Genomic DNA, 25,848 nt, shown 5'->3' on the forward strand with positions numbered 1-25,848 from the left:
TGAAGACAGATAAGAGGTGTAACTTCAGGCGGCCGTGTTTTATCTGTTCCTAAAGTCTTTCATCTATCCTTCTTCCCTCTATTGAGAAGTGAGTTTTGCATTCTGACCACAGCTTGGTCACACTTAAGTATAAATAGACTTACTATTAATAGAAGACATACTGTAGTTGATATTATCAGACTGAAATAAATTCCTAATTAAGTACAGGTGTGTTGTAATACCAGTCTTCAAGCTACTATTTATTACTGGAAGGTCAATTTGCCTTTACAGAGTTAAAAAAAAAATTGACTAGTAATGCCTGCCACAGTTTGTTTCCTTAAAATGAGATTGTGATTACTTTGTTTAGGTGTAGTAGAATCAGCCTTTCATTCTGACCAAATTTAGTGCAACTCTTGAGATAATAGAAACTTTTAGCATAGTTTATTTAATATTTTTGTAGGAAAGGTGTCTTAAATATTATGCAGAAGCTTTATTTACTTGAGATATTTCATCTCTTTCCTCTGTGAAATAAGGGAATTTGTGTGATATTTGTATGAACCTAAGGACATTCGCAAGAAGAGATATAATTTCCCTTCTTTTATGGCTGTAAATATCAACTATAAAGAGATAATGATTTAAATGTATTAGGATCAGACCTGAAACTGCTGTAGGTTTGTTTTTTGTTTTTTTTTTTTTTTTTTTTCCTGAGAGCATTTTATTCAACTGAAAGCTTTTACAAGGCATCAAAATTTTAATTGGGTCTCTGCTCTGAGATTCTTTATCCATTCAGATGTTTTAACAGTGAGTGTGATGGCCACACTCAAAGCTGATTACACTTCTTTGTTGCTCAAAACCTTTCTTGGTTTTTAAATTTATGGCTTTGAATTGAGAAGGACTCTTCGTCGTCCCTTCCAAGTCTCCAAGGCCCCAAATTTTTGAACTCTCTTCCCTTTTATTCCTGCTTACAAACTCTGGTCAGTTTTAAAATTTGTTTCTTTCTTGTAATGTCAAACACAGAACTAGCAACATAGCATTTTAATTTTTTTTTTTAATTGACACATAGTAGTTGTATATCTAGTCATGTGCTGCGTAACAACATTTTGGTCAGCAGCAAACCACGGTATATGACTGTGTTATAAGATTATAACACTATGCCTTTCTGTACCTTTTCAACACTTAGATGTCTTAAGTTACACAAGTACTTCCCATTGTGTTACAGTTGCCTACAGTATTCTGTACAGTAATATGCCATACAGGTTTGTAGCCTAGGAGCAATAGGCACTGCCATACAGCCTAGGTGTTTAATAGGCCATACCATCTAGGTTTGCGTAAGTACAGTCTATGATATTCGCATAATGATGAAATTTGCCTAACACACTTCTTAGAATGTATTCCCATCATTAAGCAATGCATATTTATGGGGTATAATATGTTTTGATACGTGGTTATGTTGTGTGATGATTAAATCATGGTAATTAGCATTAGCAGATGCATCACCTTAAACATTCATTTCTTTGTTGTGAGAACATTCAAAATCCTCTCTTCTAGCTATTTGAAATATACACTGCAACATTGTTAGCAGTAGTCACCCTAGTGTGCAAATAGAATACCAGAATTTACTCCTGTCTGACTGTAACATTGTACCCGTTGACCAACCTCTCCCGTTCCCACCCCCATATTCTCTCCAGTCTCTGGTAACCACTGTTCTACTCTCAATTTCTATGAGATTATTTTCGAGTTTCCACATAGGAGATCATGTGCTATTTGTCTTTCTGTGCCTGGCTTATTTCACTCAACATAATATCCTCCACGCTCATCCATGTTTTCACAAATGACAGAATTTCATCTTTTTTATGGGTGAAGAGTACTCCATTGCGTATATACACCACATTTTCTTTACTCATCAGTTGGTGGGCATTTAGGCTGATTCCATATCTTGGTTATTGTGAGTAGTGCTGCAATGAAAGTGGGGGTGCAGATGTTTCTTTAACACCCTGATTTCATTTCGTTTGGATATATACCCAGTAGTGGGATTACAGGATCATATGGTAGATCTGTTTTCAATTTTTTTGAGGAACCCCTGCATACTGTTTTCCATAATGGCTGTACTGGTTTATAGTCCCACCAACAGTATACAAGAGTTCCCCTTTCTCCACACCCTCACCAGCATTTATTTTTCATCGGTTTGATAATAGCCATTTTGACTGGGGTAAGGTGATACATCATTGTGGTTTTGATTTGCGTTTCCCTCATGGTTAGTGTGATTGAACATTTTTTCATATACTCATTGAGAAATGTTCAGTTATTTAACCTCTTCCCCAAGAACTACAGGTTTATTAAATACTTTATCTGCTCTTCAAGTTATCATAACTGACTTTTAGCAGTGTTTTGTATTGTATATGGACTGCCATCCTTCTAGCCTCCGAGGAGTTTCCTTGCTGCCTGACTTTCAAACCACTGGCGTACATTGTTTTGTTTTGTTTTTTTTTAATTATCGTAGTATTGTGCTTCTGGGTACCAATTTATGTTCGTTAGGATAAGCTAGGATGTGCTGTGATAACTGATAGCCTCAAAATCTTAGTGTCATATAATACCAAGTTTTTTTCTTGTTCTTGTCACATTTTGGATTATCGTCCTGGATCAGCTGGGGAACCAGGCTGATAAAACAGTCAGTATCTCAAACTTGGGGACAGGTGGGGGGAGTACCCTGAAGGGTTCACATCTTTAACTAGCAGCTAAAAGCTGTGGTCCAGAAGGAATATAGGTCACTTTGACTTAAAACTCTTGGCCAGAATTAGTTACCTAGCTCCACCCAACCACAGAATGGCCAGAAGGTGCGACTGTACCAGAAATATTTGATGAACAGCACTAAAAACTATCACCCCTTTCAATATTATGTATTCAAAGAGGAAAGATGAGGAAGTGGAAATAATGTGGATTTTATCCTACAACTCCTTGCATTTTTGGCAGTGTGTAAATAGTACTCTTGTTTTTAGGGTACCTTTATGAAGACAGATAAGAGGTGTAACTTCAGGCGGCCGTGTTTTATCTGTTCCTAAAGTCTTTCATCTATCCTTCTTCCCTCTATTGAGAAGTGAGTTTTGCATTCTGACCACAGCTTGGTCACACTTAAGTATAAATAGACTTACTATTAATAGAAGACATACTGTAGTTGATATTATCAGACTGAAATAAATTCCTAATTAAGTACAGGTGTGTTGTAATACCAGTCTTCAAGCTACTATTTATTACTGGAAGGTCAATTTGCCTTTACAGAGTTAAAAAAAAAATTGACTAGTAATGCCTGCCACAGTTTGTTTCCTTAAAATGAGATTGTGATTACTTTGTTTAGGTGTAGTAGAATCAGCCTTTCATTCTGACCAAATTTAGTGCAACTCTTGAGATAATAGAAACTTTTAGCATAGTTTATTTAATATTTTTGTAGGAAAGGTGTCTTAAATATTATGCAGAAGCTTTATTTACTTGAGATATTTCATCTCTTTCCTCTGTGAAATAAGGGAATTTGTGTGATATTTGTATGAACCTAAGGACATTCGCAAGAAGAGATATAATTTCCCTTCTTTTATGGCTGTAAATATCAACTATAAAGAGATAATGATTTAAATGTATTAGGATCAGACCTGAAACTGCTGTAGGTTTGTTTTTTGTTTTTTTTTTTTTTTTTTGAGACAGTCTCACTCTATTGCCCTGAGTAGAGTGCTGTGGCATCAGCCTAGCTCACCGCAACCTCAAACTCCTGGGCTCAAGCGATCCTCCTACCTCAGCCTCCCGAGTAGCTGGGACTACAGGCATGCGCCACCATGCCCGGCTAATTTTTTCTGTATATTTTTGGTTGTCCAGCTAATTTCTTTCTATTTTTAGTAGAAACAGGGTCTCGCTCTTGCTCAGGCTGGTCTCGAACTCCTGAGCTCAAACGATCCGCCCGCCTTGGCCTCCCAGAGTGGTAGGATTACAGGCGTGAGCCACCGCGCCGGCCTGCTGTAGGTCTTTTATTCAAGGTTTGCAACCATTCGCCGCCTCCTTCCCAAATTAAAGTTCTTATGCATTTTCTCTTGTTTCCATGGGAAAGAGGAAACCATATTTATTTCACATAGCAGTCAGAGTTTTTAAAATGTTCCAGGGAGTTATCTCATATCCATTATGGGATGACGCTTGTGATATATATAATCTTTGAAATGAATTGCTGTCATTCATTTAACTTGATTAGGAAAGCTGTAAAAACAGGGCTTCCTTGTGACTATGATACACTTTTTTCTTTTTTATTTTATGTTTTAAAGTGTGTAGAAAGATCTCATTCTCTTGTAAAAGTGGAAGAAGTGACTGACTATAGTCACTATAGTAGTGCCTGAATTTGTCATACAAAGTCCGGAAGCTCTACAGCAAGATTTGATTATCTTCAGATGTTAACAAAAACAGCTAACAGTGACAGTCTGCCAATAAAAAATAATTGGAGATTTTAAATGTTTTCTTTTTTAAGATTAGTAGGAGAAAGGATATCCTTTAAGAAAACACAAAGTAAATTTGGAATTATTCTTAATTTATTAAGCTACAGTAAAACTTTCTATTAATAATTTAGGCCATTGTTATAATTTACCTCTTAGAATGGATCAGGCCTTTATCGATATAACTTTATTTAATCCTAAAGGCAACCTTATAAATTAGGTGGCATTTTCTGCCCTTTTCCAGTAAGGAAACAGGTCAAATTGATTTCATTATTTGAAGAGCTAATAGGTGTATGCTGTGGACTGTACAGAGGTTTATATGCATTCCTTATCTCGTTTTATCCTTATAATGGCAATTACCCGATTTTACTGGCAGGAAATTAGCACTTTAGAGAAGTCATGTCACAATTAGTAAATGACAGAATTAGAATTCCAGTCCACATTTCTGATCAAAGTATGTGATGTTAAATAGTACTGTACCTTTTATATGCCTTCCTGATTGATGAAGAGTATTCTAATGAAATCAGAAACTTTATTTCTATATGCCATGTTTTATAATACAGAAAGAAAAGAATTTATGGTATCAAATAATATTAACCTAATAAGAATTTGAAATTATGAAATATGATTTCTTTTTGTCTACCACTGTGTTAATTACTGTAAATAAAGACAGAGGTAAATTTGAGCAAATGAGGGAAACAGAAATGTATTTAAACAACAAAGTTTTGAGACTGTAAGAACCCCTTTTGTTTGTTAACCACTGTGGGTAATAGTACTTTTTTTTGACACAAGGTCCATCTCTCCATCTTATTTTTGAAATGCATTTCAAAGTAAATTACAGACATCAGTGCATGTTTTCTTAAATACTTGAGCATGCATATTGTCAATTAGAGTTTACTATTTGTTTACTGGTTTTTCCCATTTGTGGTAAAATTGACATGCAATGAAATTCACAAATAGTATATATTAACTGAATGTTGACAAATTCATATATTTACATAAGCCAACCCCACCCATCAAGATATAGAACATTACCATCATCCCTGAAAAGTCTTTCATTCCCTTTCCCAAGCCATCCCTACCCTTACTCCCCAGAAGCAACTACTGTTACGATTTTTTTTTTTGTCAGAGATTAATTTCGCCTGTTCATTCTTTTGTGTAAAGCAATTTTTACTCACTGTAATGTTTCTGAGAGTTAACCCATGTTGTTGAATGTACAAGTAGGTTCATTCCTTTTTACTGCTGAGTAGATTCCACTGTGTGGCTCTTATCTGTCCTCCTGTTGGAGGACATTTGGGTGGTTTCCAGTTTGGGGCCATTATGAATAAAGCTGTTTGAACATTCTTATTCGGTCTTTTTGTGGGCTTGTGTTTTCATTTCTCTTGGGTAAATACTTACAATTGGAATTGTTGGGCCATATGGATTGTATATGTTTGATCTTGTAATATCTACCATGTCTATTTTTCAATAACAGTGTATGAGAGTTCTTGTTACCCTTTATCTTCACCATCATTTTGTGTCGTTAGCCTTTTCCATTTTAGCCGTTCTGGTGGGTGTATAGTGGGAGAGCTGGTATTGATCTATCTGGGAAGATGACTTTTGAACAAAAACTTGAAGGAGTTGAGGAAGCAAGCTATTTCTTCTAAGTTTGACAAACAGCAAGGAATCTAGTATGACTAGAGCAGAGTGGATGAAAAGGAGTAAACGATGCCAGCAAGGTAACAAGGAAAGGGAAGACAAATCATGTAGGACTTTGTAAGCAATTTTAAGGACTTTGGTGTGTATTCTGAGTGAGATGGGAAATAATTGGAAGAATTTGAATAGAAGAATGGCATTATCTTCTTTGTATATTAACAGGATTGCTCTAAGAGATGAAGAATAGCTGAAGTGGAAGCAGGGAACCAATTAGAAGGCTATTATAATGAGTCAGGCAAGAGTTGGATGTTTGGATATAGAAAAACTAGGTGGTATTTGCTGGAGCAATGTTCTAGAACAGGGTTAATGTTTTGGTTCTTAGAAATGTCATTTGAAAATGAGAGAGAAAATAATTCACCTCAGGCCTTTTATTCAAGTAGCAATGGTGTCTAGCTCTACCTATATAAATAATTAGGGATTTAAACTTCTTAAGTAGTTTTTTACAGAATTAGTCATCACTTACTTACCCATAAGGAATTTTATACATTATTACTGCTTTTAGTAAACCATTTTTAATTCAGTAACCTAAAAGGTCTAAATGTGGTTTTAATTGTTGTTATGGCTAAGTGTTAGAGTCATTATTTGCTTAAATAAAAACTTAATAAATAAATGAATATAATTTAATCTTTCTTTAGGAATCCACATAATATGACTTTGAATAGCTCTTTTTAGTTTGGTGTTGTTTATTAGACTTTATTATAGAGCAAGTAGAAATATATCTTTTTTCATTTTTTTCATGCATTTCATTTAGGTTGATCCTTTTCATCTTTATATAGTGATATTTTATAAAATATTGAGTACCTAAAGTAAGACAAAATATTATATTAGGTGCTGAGTAAGTTACAAAGATAATATTATTTAGTCCTCATCCTCCAAAGATTTACTGTCCCCAAATACTACAAGAGAATACATTATTTGAAGGAAAAGATGGAAAGGTAAATTAGACATGGTCTCTATCCTTACAAGAGCTCACATTTGAGAGATCATTATGTAAACAAATAAATAATTACAGCACGATGTCGTAAGTATGGATGTAGCACTGCAGGAGCACAAAATGAGGGAGAAATTCTTCTAGGAGAGGCAGAGGCAAGGTAATTTTAAACTAGACTTTGAAGAACAAGTAGGAGTTTCCCATGGTGGGTCGGGGGTATGAGGAATGGTGACATCAGCAGAGATATCCATGTCTGAACAAAGGTGCTGAGCAGACATTTACAACACATTTGCAAAACCTACCCCTTCAGATAGGTTTTATCTACAGAGAACTAATGTCACTTTTATTTAATAAAAAAATTGTATTTTCTGAATTCTTAAATATTAGTGACATGCTCTGTTTAGAAGTAGTTAACTCTTTTGCGTTAACTACCCATGCATTGAACAGAGACTATAAAAAGCCACCGAAAAAGGTAATATTTTTCACGGGATAAGCAAAAATAACAGAGGAGAGTAAAAGGAAGAGCATTTCCTGCTGGAGAGAAGAGAGGAGAAAATGGGTAAGGAAAAAAATGTATGTTATACAAATAATAAAAATACATAGGATGGCTTGCTGGACTTGGGGGGTCGGATGATGAAGCTAGACTTGTACTTGGGTCTCTAAATTAGCATGTGCTCTTCCATTGTGCTAAGCAGGCTAAAGTAACAGAAATGAATACTCTCAGAGCCCAGTGCCGTGCGAGCAAGGTTCACCGAGTGGAAGTGTGCCTCTGAACGATTTGGAAAGATCGCTGTTCGGTCTTTTCTGATGCTCTTTTTATCATTCATACTGCTGCATATACAAAACATGTTATGTGTATTTGCAGTGTAAGAGGCTTTTTTAGTTACTTAATGTAAATTATGGTTCATCTAGTTCCATTTTTGTGAGATTGCATATTAAGGAATTCTTTAAATTATTTTATTTTATTTACTTTGTTTCCTATAAGATGAGACCGATTTGAGAGTTTGTGTCCCAGTTATTTTATGGAAAATTGGGATTGATTTTAGCGTTTTATATTTTCAAAACACATTGTACTTTTCCTTCACAGCACTTATTATACTTTATAATTTATTTTCAGGACTATTTTATTAGTATCTGTCCTCCCCACTAGAGTGTAAGCTCTACAGTGTTATGTAGAAAACGTCTATTTTATTTACCGTATCCCCAGTACCAGGTACATAGCAGCACTCAGTAAATATAGACTAAGTTAATTAATGAACACACTTAAGCCCAGATGTTCTGCTCCATATCTCTAGTTTTTGTTTTATACCAGCATTTCCTAAACTGTATTCCAAAAGTTGTCTGTGAATTATTAATGGATAATTTCTGAAAAAACGATTCTGTGATCATAGGTTTGGAATGGTCATATCCTTCCTCATGAAGAACCACAATTTACATTAGCATGTTAAAAGCTCTCAGAAGTGCTTAAGTAAAAAAATCTAAGTTTTGAACCCAGCCTTCTCTATACTTTTTTTTAGTTATTGAACTCTTTATTAGACTACCTATTGATAATTTGAAATTAATATTCCAGTGAACACAGTTTGGGAATGCTAGCCTATTTAATGCTGCAAGCCAGTTTATTCTGAAATTTCATTCATAAATATTGTCTTCAGGGAATATCTGAACTTTTTATATAATTGTAATTTAGACTTGTATAATCTCAGGTACTTAGTCAAGGCATTCAATAAATATCTATTGAATACAGAACTCATCATATTCTAATTTATTTCATTTGTTACTTAGCTTCACCATTTTACATCTTCCTATTCAAAGCAAAAATAATTTCATTTTCAATTATTATTTAATGTTATTTTATGGAAATAGATGTATATAGCTTTGGGTTTTAAAAATACTTTCTTTACCTGGAAAGCTACAAGTAAATGAATGTTTTACTCTTGAAAGAAGCTGACATAGATGGGAAAAGTTTTACTGAATCAAGTAAATTGTCTTTTAGAAATTACCAGCTGGGCGCGGTGGCTCACACCTGTAATCCTAGCACTCTGGGAGGCCAAGGCGGGAGGATCGCTCGAGGTCAGGAGTTCAAGACCAGCCTGAACAAGAGTGAGACCCCGCCTCTACTAAAAATAGAAAGAAATTAGCTGGACAACTAAAAATAAATAGAAAAAATTAGCCGGGCATGGTGGCGCATGCCTGTAGTCCCAGCTATTCAGGAGGCTGAGGCAGGAGGCTGGCTTGAGCCCGGGAGTTTGAGGTTGCTGTGGGCTAGGCTGACGCCACGGCACTCTAGCCCGGGCAACAGAGTGAGACTCTGTCTCAAAAAAAAAGTAGAAATTACCATTGGTTTAGAAAATCATTTGGTAAGATGTACTTGAAATATTTTTTTCTGCCAAAAAGTATTACAGGTACATTTTAGAAATATGAAAAATAAGGAAAAGTATGAAAGAGTTTCAAAATTGTATCGCTCAGAGGTAATCTGTTAACTTTTTGGTGTATGTGTTTTAAAACTTTATATGTGTGCATGTATGCACGTGTGCACACGTGTGTGTACATAAGTACATGCATACCGTATTCATTTAAGCACAATGCTTCGTGCTTAGCACTATTTTAGGGTGATGATATAGCAGTGAAAAAAATAGACAAAAATCCCTGCTGTCTTGATGCTTAAATTGGGGGTAGGGGGACAGATGAGTGACAACAGTAATCAAAACAAGTATCTGGCATATAGGAAGGTGATAAGTGCTATGAAAAAATAAAGTAAGGAAGAGGATAAAGGAGTATAGGGAAGATTAAGATAGATATACTTTCGGACTTTTTTTCTAAATAGAGATATGCTCAATTGTGTCTTTCTTAAAAAAATATTTAAACAAATATAAACAAAATTACTGAACATACAATTTTCAGATGTCTCTTAATAAATTGATAGTTTGCCATGTCATTAAATATTATTCTGAACTATTTAAAGGCTACTTAAATTCTATTTTATAGACGATGGTTTATTTTCTACATAGCAACCAGGCCGATCTTCTAAAATCCTTCAGCCACTATTGCTCTTAGAAAAAGGGCAGATTCTTGACACCGTGCAGATGAATTTGTCATCCCCCTACCTCACTCACCGTGCGCCAGCCACACTGGCTTTCTGCGTTTGGTCTCCTTGTCTCAGGCTCCGTGTGCATGCAGTAGTCCCCCTTGCACGTGCTTGTGCTTTCTGTAGTTTCAGTTACCTGAGGTGAACCATGGTCCAAAAATATTAAACTGACAATTCCAGAGATAAACAATTTATGAGATTTGAATTAGTTTTCAGTAGTAGCCTAACACTACATCACAATGCCTCCATCATTCACCCCACTTCTCCTCATTATGTAGGTATTTTATCATTTCACAGTATCACAAAAAGAAAAAGGGTGATTTCAGTATAATATTTTTAAAAAGAGATCATATTCACATAACTTTTATTATAGCATATTATTATAATTGTTCTGTTTTATTATTGTTGTTCATCTCTTACTGTGCCTAATTTAAAAGTTGAACTTTATCATAGGTATATATGTACGGGAAAAAAACATAGTATATATAGGGTTTGGTACTGTCTGCAGTTTGAGGCGTCCACTGAGGGTCTTAGAGCATAACCCCTGTGGGTAAGCGGGGCACTGTTGTACTTGGGGAGGAAATAAATATGAATAATAGAAGATAATAGTTGTCCCAGTTGTTGAGGAATGAGTTTGTTTTTTACTTATGACTTAGAAGACCTTAACCATATTTGCTCTATATTATATACATCTCTGGCCCTTAATACTCTATTCTTCTTTATTCAACTTTTAATTATAAAAATTTAATTATAGAAATAATTATAAAATTATAATTTTTGAATTATAAAATTTTCAAATTTATAGGAAATATACTTTCAACCTAAAGTCTATAGTTAATATTTTGCATTTTTTCTAATTCTGTAAGTCCTGGGTTTTTTAATTGAACCATCTGGAAAGAGGTTGCACACATCATGACCGTTAAATGCCATTATAAAGTGAGGATCATATTCTTGACTGTTAAAGATATGAGGAAGTCATGAATTGTGTGAAATATACAACGATAAAACCACAAACAAGATTTTTTAAAGCAGTGAGTTTTTCACTATAATATTGATAAACAAAAATTTGATTTCATGGTTATGAAAAATGGATATAAACATAAGGGAAGTTTTTTTCTACAGAACACTGTTCACACAGAAGGTATAAATAGTAACTAAGCATATGAAAAACTTCAGCTTCTCTAAAAATGAAAGGTATATGTTGGCTACCATGTATTAAGTATTAGTGTGTCTCAGGCATTTTAACCACAATTCCATGTGGCAGGTATACGGTGTGCATTTACAAATAATAAAACTGTTGCTGAGTAATAGTAAATAATTTGTCCCAAGTCCCAAAGTCATAGGACTAGTAAACTGTGGAGCCAACATTCAAAATCCAGGGCATTCTTGATTAGAAACTCCATGTTCTTAACCAATATGCTACGTATAATATATTGTCTATACAAATCAAAACACCTTAGGGGTCCTGTTTTACGCCTGAAAAAAGGACTTTATTATGGTTCATCTGAAAAAATTAAATAACCAGAAGAAATCTGAGGGAAGAATTTGCTTTATAGATAACAAAATGTATGAGGCTACACTGTTTGATATTGGCATAGGAGAAAGTTGAATAGAGCAGGAAAGGAAAAAAGCGTGGAAATACTCCCAGTTGCCAGGGGAATGTATTACATAATATCGGACATTTTTAATGATTAAGGAGAATAGATGATACAATGCGTGACATTAAGACAGATAGCTCACTATTTGGGGAAAAAAGTTAGATCCTTCTCTTACACAGAAAATAAATTAGAGATGTAAAAATAAGTAAATTGTAAAAAAGTAGGGTAAAAACCTGACAAGGGTGAATTTTTTTTTCATGAGCTTGAGGTGGGAGGATGGGGTAGTATGTGAAGCATTCATTTTTTTGACCAATTAATAATCTTAGACATTGGCATATTCTGTTCTCACCTACAACCACCTCTCATTTAGACCAGGGGTCATATAACAGAACTAGTGAAACAAAATCAACAAATTCTTGAGCGTACGTTCCAAAAGTATCACCAGGAGTAAGAACAGATTTGCAAGAGAGTCCAAGAGGTAAACCGTATCTCTCATATGTTCACCTACACACAGAAATGATAGATTAAGCGTTCTGAGCTGGGAACAAAATGCACATTATGAATATAGTGCCTTGAGTTTGGTGCGTTTGTGCTGGAGGTACGTCGAAGAATATCTCTCTTGACATTTGAGTGTATCAGAGTAGAACAGCATATGTAACTACTTGAAGCTGAGGCTAACAAAAGCACCCTGTGTCCGTGGGCATTCGGGGCCAGTAGATGGGAGAGCAAGCTCTACCAAAGTGTAAGAAGATACAGTTAGCCATTAAGTCACGCCGTTTCTCCCACCCTCCATGCACATATACATACTTAGTTTCTATCAGCTCCCGGGAGCCATTAGGCATCCTGAAGGTTTAGAATCAAAGATCAAATTGAGTTATAAAAAACAAAATGTTTGCTTACACATCCTAGTTCCTGTGCAATTTATATCTGTTATTAAGCAAGAAAAAAACCATAAAGGAAAAGATTAATAAAAGTCAAAAAACTGCAGAAAAATATTTGTAAGATTTATTACATGGGACTGATTTTCTTAATATTAAAAAGGAAATAACCCAAGTATTTAAATATCAGTGAGAAAAGAAAAGCAGCAGTTTTGAAAATGAGCAAAGAACAACAACATTTGAGGGAAGGAAAACTTAACCATCATTTGTAAAGAAATTAACCTAAAATAACAAGATGGGTAAATATTTTTAAATTCAAAAGGGATTTTGAGAAGTAGTTACTTCAGGGAATGATACGAATGTACGTTGTCGTAACCTTATATATGCCCTTCAAGCACTTCCTTTTGTAGTTGTCCTACGGATGCTTTCACAAGTCCACGAAGATATCTTGTATATAATACAAGAATTGGTTTTTGCAGTATTTGGGAAGGAGGGTAGGCATTTGGTTTTTTCCTGTCAATTTTTGCCTGGTTAAATAAATTATGGTACATCTATATAGTACAATACAATGCAGCTGTTGCAAAGAATATAGTGGAAGTACTGGTATGGAAAGATGTCCAGGATATAGCAAGTGAACCAAAGCTAGGGATAAAGTTCTATATTGCATGGTAGAATACCATGTATATACACATTTATATGGCATCCTATTATGCAATGTATAGTGTATGCTACTATATTATATATAATGTGTATACTTCTATATTATGTATAGTAGGCTCCTATATATTTAAATACATATATTTGTATACACATTAAAATATGTGAATATGCCCATTATTAATGGGAGCTACCTGTGAGGACTGGAACTTTTCATTTTATACTGTTGCAATGTTTTCTACATATGGACTTGTATTTTTATGTATATAAAATAGTTTGAATTTAATAAAATGTATGCCAAAATTCAGTGTTGGTAGGGCTGGGTGAGAACAATACTTTGTGGCAGCTGGTGATATCACAAACTGGTGAAAGCTTCGTGGGTGGTGACTAAACCAAAGTTTCTTTTGAACACCTGTTATATGCTAGGCATTATACTAACTATTTTATTTACATTTATCTTACATCTCCAACCAACTCTGTAAAGTAGATTCTATTTTTCTCCTACTGGATGAAACAGATTTAGAAGACTGATGTTTCTTGCCGGAAGTCACAAACTGTTCTGGTGTTGCAGCTGAGTTCTAATCCAAACAGCCTAAGTCCAGAGCATTGTGCTTTCTGCTCCCATACACACTCTGCTACTGTTCAAAAAGGGTTCTAGAAATTTGTAAGAAAGGTTATTACTCAAGACAAAAGACAGAGTTTGAATCTGTGTCCGTTTCATGAACTAAAAATGGAGATAATAATCTCTACCCTTCTTTGAAAAGATCCTATTATTAATAGTTGATTTGTATGAAAGTACCTTCTAAATTTACAAAGTACTATAGGAATAGCAGATTTGAGTCAATGAAATGTTTTTTATCCATAGCCTGCTTTCTTTATATGATAAGCTCAAATGTTTTAACTCTTTTTCTTCAAACCTCATCTGTAAAATGCAAGTTTTAATAGTTCTAGTCAACTGTTTGGAATCTCTTTGTATAACTCTCAATTTTGGTGTAGTACTTTTCCTTAATTGAGGAAATATTCAGTATTTCTAACAAAATGTTCTCATTTCTACTTAAAATGTTTTTATCAGCTGGGTGTGGTGGGTCGTGCCTGTAGTCCCAGCTGCTTGGGAGGCTGAGGCAAGAGGATTACTTGAGCCCAGGAGTTGGATTCTCTAGTGAGCTATGATCATACCACTCCAGCCTGGGTGACAGATCAAGACCCTGTCTCTTAAAAAAAAATGTTCTTATCACTAGTTATTATTAACAGCATGCTTTCAAGACCTACTAAAATCCCACTATTTAAAAAAAAAAAGAAAGGCCGGGAGCAGTGGCTCACACCTGTAATCCTAACTCTCTGGGAGGCCAAGGCGGGCGGATTATTTGAGCTCAGGAGTTCGAAACCAGCCTGAGCAAGAGCGAGATCCCGTCTCTACTAAAAATAGAAAGAAATTAATTGGACAACTAAAAATATATAGAAAAAATTAGCCAGGCATGGTGGCGCATGCCTGTAGTCCCAGCTACTTGGGAGTCCCAGCTACTCGAGGCAGGAAGATCACTTGAGCCCAGGAGTTTGAGGTTGCTGTGAGCTAAGATGACGCCACGGCACTCTAGCCCAGGCAACACAGTGAGACTGTCTCAAAAAAAAAAAAAAAGCAAAACCCTCTTTGTAAGGCTATACGTTCTGTTTGCTACTTTTTAATACTACGTAAACTTACCTATTTTTCCTTTTTTTAGGAACATCATCTTCAGCGGGCTATTTCAGCACAGCAAGTGTATGGAGAGAAGAGGGATAATATGGTTATACCAGTCCCAGAGGCAGAAAGTAATATTGCTTACTATGAGTCTATATATCCTGGGGAATTTAAGATGCCAAAGCAGCTCATTCACATACAGCGTAAGTATTAGTAATTATTCTTTTAATAATTGTGTTTTCTATATTTATCCTCTTATGTAACTTGACAGATTTTTATCTGTTCAAGAATGTTTTCTTTACCTGTTTTATAGACCAGCATCAGCTTGAGAGTTACTTAGAGCTCATCTTCAACTTTTAAAATTGTGTTTGAACACCTACCTGACAAAAAGAATAGCATTTATCTTTCTAGATTTTTAGTTCCATCCCAGTATGGAATCTTATGCTGCTTTAGACAAGTAGGATAAATAATATATTTCAGATATAGAAAAGTTTTCTTCCTGCTCAGAATTCGTAATATTAATAGCTTTCAAGAACTTCTTGATGTAAGTGAGGGGTCAGCAAACTTTTTCTGTAAAGGGTCAGATCGGAAATACTGTAAGCTTTGCAGGTCATTCATTCTCTGCCACAACTAGTCAGTTCTGCTGTTGTAGTGCAAAAGCAGCTATGGAGAATACAAAACAAATGAATGTAGCTGTGTTCCAGTAAAACTATTGATAAAAACAGGTAGCACGGCAGAATTGGACCATGAGCCATCTATGTTTCTACTAGTAAAGTGATGATAATTTTTAAAATTTAGTGTTCTAATTGGGAACTTATTTCAGTTAATAGTGATGTAAGGATATAACTGATCCTTTGTTAGCTTTTATATTTGGTGATGAACAGCTGAGAGCCTGTGCCCAATCTCCAAGTAGTTGACAGTTTAAAAACAAATAGTTGGGCTGGGCGCAGTGGCTCATGCCTGTAATCCTAGCACTCTGGGAGGCCAAGGCGGGAGGATCGTTTGAGCTCAGGAGTTCAAAACCAGCCTGAGCAAGAGCGGGACCCCGTCTCTACTAAAAATAGAAAGAAATTATCTGGACAACTAAAAATATATAGAAAAAGTTAGCCGGACATGGTGGTACATGCCTGTAGTCCCAGCTACTTGGGAGACTGAGGCAAAAGGATTGCTTGAGCCCAGCAGTTTGAGGTTGCTGTGAGCTAGGCTGATGCCATGGCACTCTAGCCCAGGCAACAGAGTGAGACTCTGTCTCAAAAAAAGAAAAAAAATAGTTGAAAGGTTAGGAAGGTAAGTTCTTGCAGTTTTCATTGTCTTGATGACCTTTGTGATCAAGGATTTTTTCTAAGGGCCCATCTAAAATTGTTTTAGGGCAATATAAACCTATTTTGTTTTTATTCTTCCTTGTAAGCACATAGATAAACCAGTTTTAACTAGTTTCTAATCTATGACATGTGTTTACTTATGCACTCACATGTTTAAGAGACGAATATAGACATTGTAAACAAATCTGATAGATATTAGAACCTAAAAAGTTGTTCTCTGGAAAATCATGTCAGTGATTCAGATCCTGTTAGAGGATCTGAAAGCTCTAGGTCTGATCCTCCCTGTGCATGCTAACCAGAACCACATTCTATTCCACTGCCACCAGTGTATGCTTGTAGGTTAAAGCAAAATTGAGTAAAATAAGATGAAATTATATTAATTTGTATTATTACTGTCAATAAAAATTCAATGCATGTCTTAAAGATGGCCTACTTATTGATGATTAAAATCCACAAAATAGACTGGGCACAGTGGTTCATACCTGTAGTCCCAGCACTTTGGAGGCCAAGGTAGGATTGCTTGAGGCCAGGAATTTGAGACCAGCCCAGGCAACATAGTGAGACCCTATCTCTACAAAAAAATTGAAAAATTAGCCAATTGTGGTGCATGCCTATAGTCCCAGCTATTGGGAGGCTCATACAGGAGAATCGCTTGAGCCCAGGAGTTTGAGGCTGCAGTGAGCTATGATCTTGCCACTGAACTCCAGCCTGAGTGAGAGCAAGACCTGTCTTTTAGGAAAAAAAAAAAAAAATCATTTTACATTTACATTTTACTGCTAACTAGTGGTCAGAAAAGTCTAAAGGTATTATATTGAAAAAGGAATTGACTCTGCTGATATTCTAATCAAATAATAGCAATAAAATGGCAGAAGAATTATAGCTTATTTGGGAGGAAAATTTTTAATCAGTACAAATCTGAGGTATCTTATCTTTGGAAAGATGTATACTTTGGAATATTAGTAAAGACAGTGCAGCTAAATTTGTGTTAGCTGCCATAGACCCATAGGAGGTTGTAAAGAAACATACAGAGAAGTCTCTTGCAGAATTCCTCCAGCCTCATCCAATGTTAACCTCATGCACAACTATAGTACAATATCAAAACCAAGAAACTGGAATTGGTACAATCCGTAATAAGATTTATTCAGATGTCACCATTATACATGCACATGTGCTTGTGCTTCTGTGCAATTTTATCACATATGTAGGCTCACATAACCACCACCACAATCAAGATGTTCAACTCTACCATCACTAGAAGACTCCCTCTTGTTAGTTTTATAGCCATACTTATCCCCTCCCTGCCATCCCCTGGCAACCACTAATCTGTTCTCCATCTGTATAATTATGTTAGTTCACAAATGTTATATAAATGGAATCATACAGTATATATCCTCTAAAGGTTGGCTTTTTTCACTCAACATAATGTCCTTGAGGTTCATCCAGTTGTTGCGTATATCAATAGTTCATTCCTCCTTATTGCTGAGCAGTATTCCATGATTTGTATATACCAGTTTGTTATCCATTCACATTTGAGTAGTTTCCAGGTTTTGACTATTACAAATAGAGCTGCTGTGAACATTCATGTACAAGTTTTTGTGTGAACATAAGTTTTTATTTCTCTGGGATAAATACTAGTGTAGTTGCTGGGTCATCCATTTTTAATTTGGACAGGAACCGCTACACTATTTCTCTAAGTAGATGCACCATTTTACATTATCACCATCTATATATATGTGATCCAGTTTCTCCATATCTTCTCCAGCATTTGGGGTTATCACTATTTTTCATTTTAGACATTCTAATAGGTGTGTAGCTTTTAATTCACGTTTTCCTAAGTGGCTAATATGAAATGTCTTTTCATGTGTTCATTTGACATCACATATCCTTTTTGGTGAAATGATTGTGCATGTATTTTGCCCATTTTCTAATGGGTTGTTTTAATATTGAGTTTTGAGGGTTTTTTAAAAATATACTCTATATATCATATTTTCTTAATTCACTTGTGAATTGATGGGCACTTAGGTTGATTTCACATCTTTGCAATTGTGAATTGTGCTGCAATAAACATCCGAGTGCAGATGTCTCTTTGATAAAATGATTTCTTTTCCTTTGGGTAGATACCCACTGGTGAGATTGCTGGTTTCTTTGAGAAATCTCCATACCGTTTTCCATAGAGATTGTACTCATTTGCAGTCCTACCAACAGTATATAAGCATTCTTGTCTCTCAGCATCCATGCCAGCATCTATTGTTTTTTGACTTTTTAACAATGGCCATTCTGACCAGGGGTAAGGTAACATCTCACTGTGATTTTAATTTACATTTCCTGGGTGATTAGTGATGTTGAGTATTTCTTCGTATGTTTATTGGCCATTTGTCTATCTTCTTTTGAAAAGTTTCTGTTCCTGTGTTTTGCCCGCTTTGTAATGGGATTGTTTTTTTCTTGCTGATTTGTTTGAGTTCTTTGTAGATTCTGGATATTAGCCCTTTATCGGATGCATAGTTCGTGAATATTTTCTCCCATTCTGTAGGTTGTCTGTCTGCTCTGTTGATTATATCCTTTGCTGTGCAGAAGTCTTTTAATTTAATTATGTCCCATTTATTTATTTTTACTGTTGCTGTATTTGCCTTTGGGGTCTTAATCATAAATTCTTTGCCTAGGCCAATGTCTGGGAGGGTTTTTCCTACATTTTCTTCTGAAATTTTTATGGTTTCATGCCTTACACTTAAGTCTTTCATCTATCTTGAGTTAATTTTTGTATATGGCAAGAGATAGGGGTCCTGTTTCATTCTTCTTCATGTGCCATGGAGTACTACTCACCCATAAAGAAGAATGAAATAATGTCTTTTGCAGCAACTTGGATGAAACTAGAGACCATTATCCTAAGTAAAGTATCTCAGGAATGGAAAAATAAACACCACATATGCTCTCTAGTAATTGAGAGCTAATCCATGGGCACACACAGGCACAGAAAGGTTTAAAGGTCACTGGAAATCAAGAAGAGGGAGGTGCGAGGAGGAAAGGGGTAAAAACTACCTGTTGGGTACGGTGAACACTGTTCAGGTGATGGACACACTAAAAGCATTATAAAAGGTGTCCGTGTAACAAAAACATTTGTACCCCCTTAATATTTTGAAATAAAAAGTAAATAAATAATATTCTAACACAGCGTCTTTGTCAGATATGTGATTAGAAACATTTTTCCTGTTTTTCCCTGTTTTGTAATTTTTTAAAAAATCTTTTTAATATTCTTTCACAGAGCAGGTGGTTTTAATTTGGACGAGATCCAATTTCTCAGTTGTCCTCTTACAGATCCTGCTTTTAGTGTCAAGTCTAAGAACTCTTTGCCTTGTTCTAAGCTTCAAAGATTTTTTTCTGTGCTCCATTCTAAAAGTTTTACTGTTTTACATTTAAGTCTATGATCCATTTTGAGTTAATTTTTGTATGAAGTGTGAGGTTTGGGTCACGGCACTCATTGTTTTGCCTCTAGATGTCCAGTTGCTCCTGTGCCCCTTATTGAAAAAGCTCTCTCTCCTCCATCGAATTGCATTTGCTTCTTGGTCAAAAATTAATTGGGCATATTTGTGTGGATCTGTTTCTGGATTCTCAGTTCTGTTCCGTTGATTTCTGTGTTTATCCCAAGATGGTACCACTGTCTTGAGTATTGCAGCAATATAGTAATCTTTAACATCAGGGAGAATCATTCCTCCTCCTTTCTTTTTCAAAATTATTTTGGATATTTTAGGGCCTTTCCTTTTCGATACAAATTTTAGAATAAGCTTGTTGGTGTCTACAAAGAAATATGCTGATTTTTTGATAGTAATGGCCTTAAACCTATAGATCAATTTAGGGAGACTTGACATCTTTACTGTGTGAGTCTTCTAGGCCATGGACACAATTTGACACTCTAAGTGTTTAAGTTGCCTTTGATTTCTTTCATTGACACTTTATAATTTTCATCATACAGATCCGGTACATGTTTTGTTAAATTTGTACCTGCGTGTTTTATTTTCTTTGGAACAGCTGGAAATGGTATTGCATTTTTTATTTTGCTTTCCACTTGGTCGTTGTCTGTATGCAGTTGAATTGTGTGTGGATCTTATATCCTGTGGCCTTACTGAAATTACTTATTAGTTCTAGGAAGTAATTGGTTTTCTGTTTTTTAGGGTGTTTTGGTTTTTGAGACAGGGCCTCACTCTGTTGTCCAGGCTACAGTGCAGTGGCATCGTGATAGCTGACTGCAACATCAAACTCCTGGGCTCAAGGGATCCTCTTGCCTCAGCCTCCTGAGTAACTAGGACTATAGGTGCACACCATTACACCCGGCTAATTTTTCTATTTTTTTGTAGAGACAAGGTCTCCCTGTATTTCTCAGGCTGATCTTGAACTCCTGGCCTCAAGTAATCCTCCTGTCTCAGCCTCCCAAAGTGCTAGGGTTACAGATGTGAGCCACTGTACCTAGCCAGGGATTTTCTGTGTAAACAGTCATGTTGTAGTCTACAAATAGAGATAGTTTTATTTTTTCTTTTCTAATCTTTATGCATTTAATTTCTTTTTCTTGACTTATTAAAGTGTCTAGAACTTCAGTACTGTGTTAGAAGAAGGATGGTGAGAGCTAACATCCTTGCCTTATTCCTAATCCGAGAGGGGAAGAATTTAGTCTTTTACCATTAAGTATTGTATGTTAGCCATAGGTTTTCATGGTTGCTTTTTTGAGAGATTTAGAAAGTTCCCCTCTAGTCCTAGTGTACTCAGTTTTTATCATGAATGGATGTTGAATTTGGTCAAATGCTTTTTCTGTGACAACTGATATCAAGTGATTTTTCTTCTTTAACCTTTTAATATGGTAGGTTACACTCACTGATTTTCAAACATTGAACCAGCGTTGCATACCTAGAATATATCCCACTTGGCTATGGTATATATTTTTTTCATACATTGTTGGATGAAATTTTGCTAAAATATTATTGAGGATTTTTGCATCTAAGTTCATTAAAGATGTTGGTCAGTAGCCTTCTCTTCTTGTGCTCTGTCTCCTTTGATTTGAGTATCCGTAATAATGGCATCATAATATGAGTTGGGAAGTGTTCCCTCTTCTGTTTTCTGGAAGAAAATGTGTAAAATTTATGTTGTTAATTCTTTAAAAATTGGTATCACCTTTCAATATACTACAGTAAATGAGGAAAAACTAATTATAGTGTTAATTTCTGCAAAGGTAAAATAGAATCCTGACTGCTAAGTGGTCTAGTAAGTTGCTTATGAAAGAATACATTGCTTTGATTTTTTTTTTAATTAAAAAAATGAACTGGTTCATTTCAACTTCCCTGATTTCTAATTTGTAAAGCACCTAATGTTATATGAACTTTTCCTCAGTTTTGATCATTAGTATTCCCTGAAAAAGCCGTGATCGAATATGTTTGGGAATGATGGCATGTTCTATCCCCCCCCCACTCCCAGGGTCATAATGCATATTACTGCTGTGTTTAGAGGCTCAGAGAGTCTTACGGTATTACCCAGCATTTTCCAAATGTATTTATTACATGTTATCTTTTAACATTTCATTGGAAAATTCCAACTTCAACTATTCTTGTGTTCAGCTGACTTAGGAAAGAAGTCATAAATTTCTTCCTTTTATCTTAGAGCTATGTAGGGAAAAACCTATGTTAAAACCATAACCCTCTTTAGTGCTAGATGGTAGGGGTACCGTGAGTGCCACTGCTTAATATCTCCTGATCCAAAGGGTTGTAATGTTGTTTGTCTTTTGATTGGTAAACTATAAGGCTTTTAGATCATACAGCCAGGACTTTTCCTTTCTAAAACAAAACGGTGCTGCCCAGAACAGACAAGAACCATTCTCTCTCCCCCTTTTTTCCTTGCACTTGGCTGTCCTGTTAATAATCAGAGGAAATCTTTGAGTATTGTTTTATGCATGTATGTGGGGATGTGTATGTATTTATTTCCTCTGAAAGGGCAAAGAAGCAAAAATATTTGGTAACAATAAGCATATTTAGTCCCTGTTCTCTAATCCATTCCCCCACTAAATGGATCCAGAAATCCTTAGAGAAATGGCTGATTCAAGGGCCAGTGCAGGGTAGGTACAAGATGACCCTGGAACATCTTGTTATACCAGATATTAAGCACTCAAGAAAAAGATGGAGGCATGTCACAAAGACACATAGGTTTCCACAAGGTAGTTAATTCTGGGACAATTTGAGCAACAAAATAAGTACAATAATAAATTATAAACCATTGAAAAAGTAGGAATTCATAAATTCATACTGATGATAGGTAGGGGAAAGAGCCATACCATGCTTATAGTAGAATGCCAAGAGTTGAAGGATACAATGTGTGAAGAGTGCTAGAGCTGGAAAATCATTTTTGCAGTTATCATAAATCAAGATTAGATCACACTAGAATCACCAATTTATGCTCGGTATGAGAGGAAATTTTGATAAGGAATAGGATATTTGCATGGTTTCAAGCTCTCCCCACAAATTGCTTATTATTTACAAAAAAAGGAGAAAAGAACAGTTATACAGTGGAGTAATTGGGCAACATCTTGACTGGTGATCAACATTATCATCACTTATGAGGAACAGATGAACATTGCGCACCTCCAGATGTGATATTCCGAGAAGGACTAAAAAAATTAACTATGCAACACTCTAGCCAAGAATCCATAATCTAATCATGATGGGGAAAAATCATGGCATACAAAGTGAGGAATGTGTTAATAATAACAAGAATAATAATAGTAATAGAGGCCTAGGGAGGGCAAGAGTGTTCTTCAAAAAATATCAGTGTCTTAAAAGACAAAGGTGGTGGAAATGTTCCAGATTAAAGGAGACTAAAGAAACAACAGTTGAAGTAATACCTGATCCTGGAGTGATCCTGTACTGAATGGGGGGAAATGTTATAAATTATTGAATCAGCGGACAAAATCAGAATATAGACAGATTAAATTGTTGTATGAGTATAAATTTATGAAGTTGATGACTGTTTACATAAAGACTATGTTAGAAAATGTACACTGAAACATTTAGGAGTTAAGAGCCATTATGAATGTAATTTACTCTCTGATGGTTGAGAAAATGAAAAAATACAGTGTGTGTGCACGCACGTAATGAGGGCGTGCGCCAGCTCAAGCACACGTGCAAATTACAGCATTTTAACAGTAGGTGAATCTGGGTAAAGAGTATGCAGGTGTTCTTTTTACTGTTTTTTATCTTGCAACGTTTATAAGTTTGGACTTCTAAAAGTTTTTTTTAAATGGATACTTTAAAAAAAAAAGTAGAAGCTACTTTTTCATCACCTCTCAGTACAGGTATCCTGTCTTTATGCCCTGACTCTGAAAGGTTACATTTTCTTCTTCTCTTTGCCTGCTTCCACATCCCCCTACAGCATATTCTTCTGGTACTGCTTTCTAGCAGATAAAATCTATAGCATCAGCCACAGAACTTTATGTACAAAGGATGTCATATCTGGGATTTTGAGTTTTTCACATCTGGTATTCCCCATTTATTCTCCCTAACTACATTCTAGAAGTGACTCTAAGCCCTAGCTTTTAAACAAGAGGTTGAAGGATTTCGTGATCTAGCTAACTAGTGACATCTTTGTCTTCTTAGATCTAAGGCAAGGACATCATGTACCTACCACCTCACAGTAAATACCACCATTCAACAGTCTTTTCTGCTGCTCAGAATTTATTATCAAGAGCTTTCCAAGTAGATATTACAAATCATTCATTCAGTTAGTGCTTGTGTTGAAACTGGGCTGAGAAATTTCTCCTCAAGCTTGGATGGCGTGCCTTCCTTTCAATCAGGGATTATGTTCTGTTCCTTGTCTGCATTTTCTGCTGTTTCTTGGACTCGAATATCCTTTCACTATTTGTTTCCTGTATTTTTAAAATGCTATTTGGAGTTACAGACATATCCACCCTTGCACACTTAGTTTGAATCACAAATGGCACTTGTTACATAGACATTTGTAAACATTTCGTCTCCATTACTACACTCCTAAGCACTACGGTTTGAACTGCCCCGTATTTCCATTAAAAATAATCTAATCAATGTGTGCTGTTGTGTTCTTTTCACTTAAACTTACTTTATGTAATACTTTTTCCTACATCTGTGTATCATATACAATACTGTATTTTGCTTAACTATATTATATCTCTGGGCTTCTCCTTGTCAGAATATTTTAAAAGGAGTCAGATTCTATAGTGTGGTTCCCATTATTTAACAATTATTGGCTAGCTAGATCTCATTTTAATTGACAGAACTTAATTAGAAGAGGTGACCCATTTGCCTGTTTTTCTTTAGACCCTGTTTCCTACTTAGAACACATTCAATAACATGACCCAGAAAATATGAAGATATTCCTATTTCTAGGACCATGATGAATATGTTACATCTTTATCAGCTTGGGGTGAGCTGTCAGTTGGAAGCTGCAGGTTCAGCTAAAGCTAAATCACACATTAAGGTCCTTGGCTATGGTTTTTTTTGGTAAAATGATATCCTTAAGTAGATTTTTACATGCTAGCTTTTCTTTAGGGTTTTAGTACTCTATATCTGAACAAGATTTGGTTCTTCTCATATTTAAGTTTTAGGTGAATTCTCACTGACTAGAAGAAAAGCCTCTTACAGAGGCAAGAACACTCTGACTCTCAGATCCTTGTTAACTTCAGTGGGAAAGACACTGAGTCTCTGATTCATAGGGTAGGAATCTTCCTTTGCAATCTTCATTCAGTTCCCTGATATGCTGGCTGTGATGTGTCACTGGCGATAGAATGTATTACTAGAAGCATGTCAAGTGTATTTTGATGGAAAGTAAGGTGATACTAGGAAAACTTGTTTAGTTTTCATGAATAATTAAGCTTTGTGATTGTGATTTGATCTAAAAAAAATACATTTTAATATAATAGAGGATGCCAGAGTATAATGTATAAATGAGATTCATAAAATAGAACCTTAAGGCACAGCATTGCTGCCTTGGTCCCTATCAGTTTGGCTTTCTGGATTAGCTGGGTCAGCATTCTTTTAATAGAATTTACTGTGATAATGGATGTGTTCTGTAATCTGTGCTGTCAGGTACAGCACTAGCCACAAGCCACATGTAGCTGGGTAGCACTTGAAGTGTGACTAATACAACTTGAGGAACTGAATTTGAAATTTTATTTAATTAATATAAATTTAATTTGCTATATATAACTAGTGATTACCATAGTGGACAACACAGATCTGCATTATTTTCGTTAGGGATAAAAATATCTTTTTAATCTAGCAGAGATTTAATCAACTTCAAGATCTCCAAAAGCCTGTTTACGTAGTAATGACAAAATGAGATCATGGAAAATCATTGGAGGGCCTATGATTGTGAGTAACATTGGTACAGAGGTGTTAGCATTTTTTTGTAGAGTCAGTTTTAAAGAGATTTTTATAGAGTCTGAATATTTACTTACTTTGATTAGGAATGTTATACAAGTGATACAGGTCAAAATGGAAAATAAAACAGTAAAATAATACATTCACTTCTACAAATATTTTTGGGATTCCTCCAGACGAGA

At 35.4% G+C, this 25,848-nt stretch overlaps 1 protein-coding gene across 1 annotated transcript in view; it reads left to right on the forward strand.

Annotated features, from left to right (window-relative positions):
* EPC1 (enhancer of polycomb homolog 1 (Drosophila)) overlaps positions 1-25,848 on the forward strand; it is a 70,510-nt gene that overhangs the window by 18,836 nt on the left and 25,826 nt on the right. The window contains exon 2 of the mRNA XM_012654842.1: positions 15,005-15,164. Coding sequence (XP_012510296.1) covers positions 15,005-15,164 — 160 coding nt within the window. The remainder of the gene's footprint in view (positions 1-15,004; positions 15,165-25,848) is intronic.

This window comes from Propithecus coquereli, unplaced genomic scaffold (assembly GCF_000956105.1).
Source record: "Propithecus coquereli isolate 6110/MARCELLA unplaced genomic scaffold, Pcoq_1.0 Scaffold45, whole genome shotgun sequence".
NCBI classification, from domain to species: domain Eukaryota; kingdom Metazoa; phylum Chordata; class Mammalia; order Primates; family Indriidae; genus Propithecus; species Propithecus coquereli.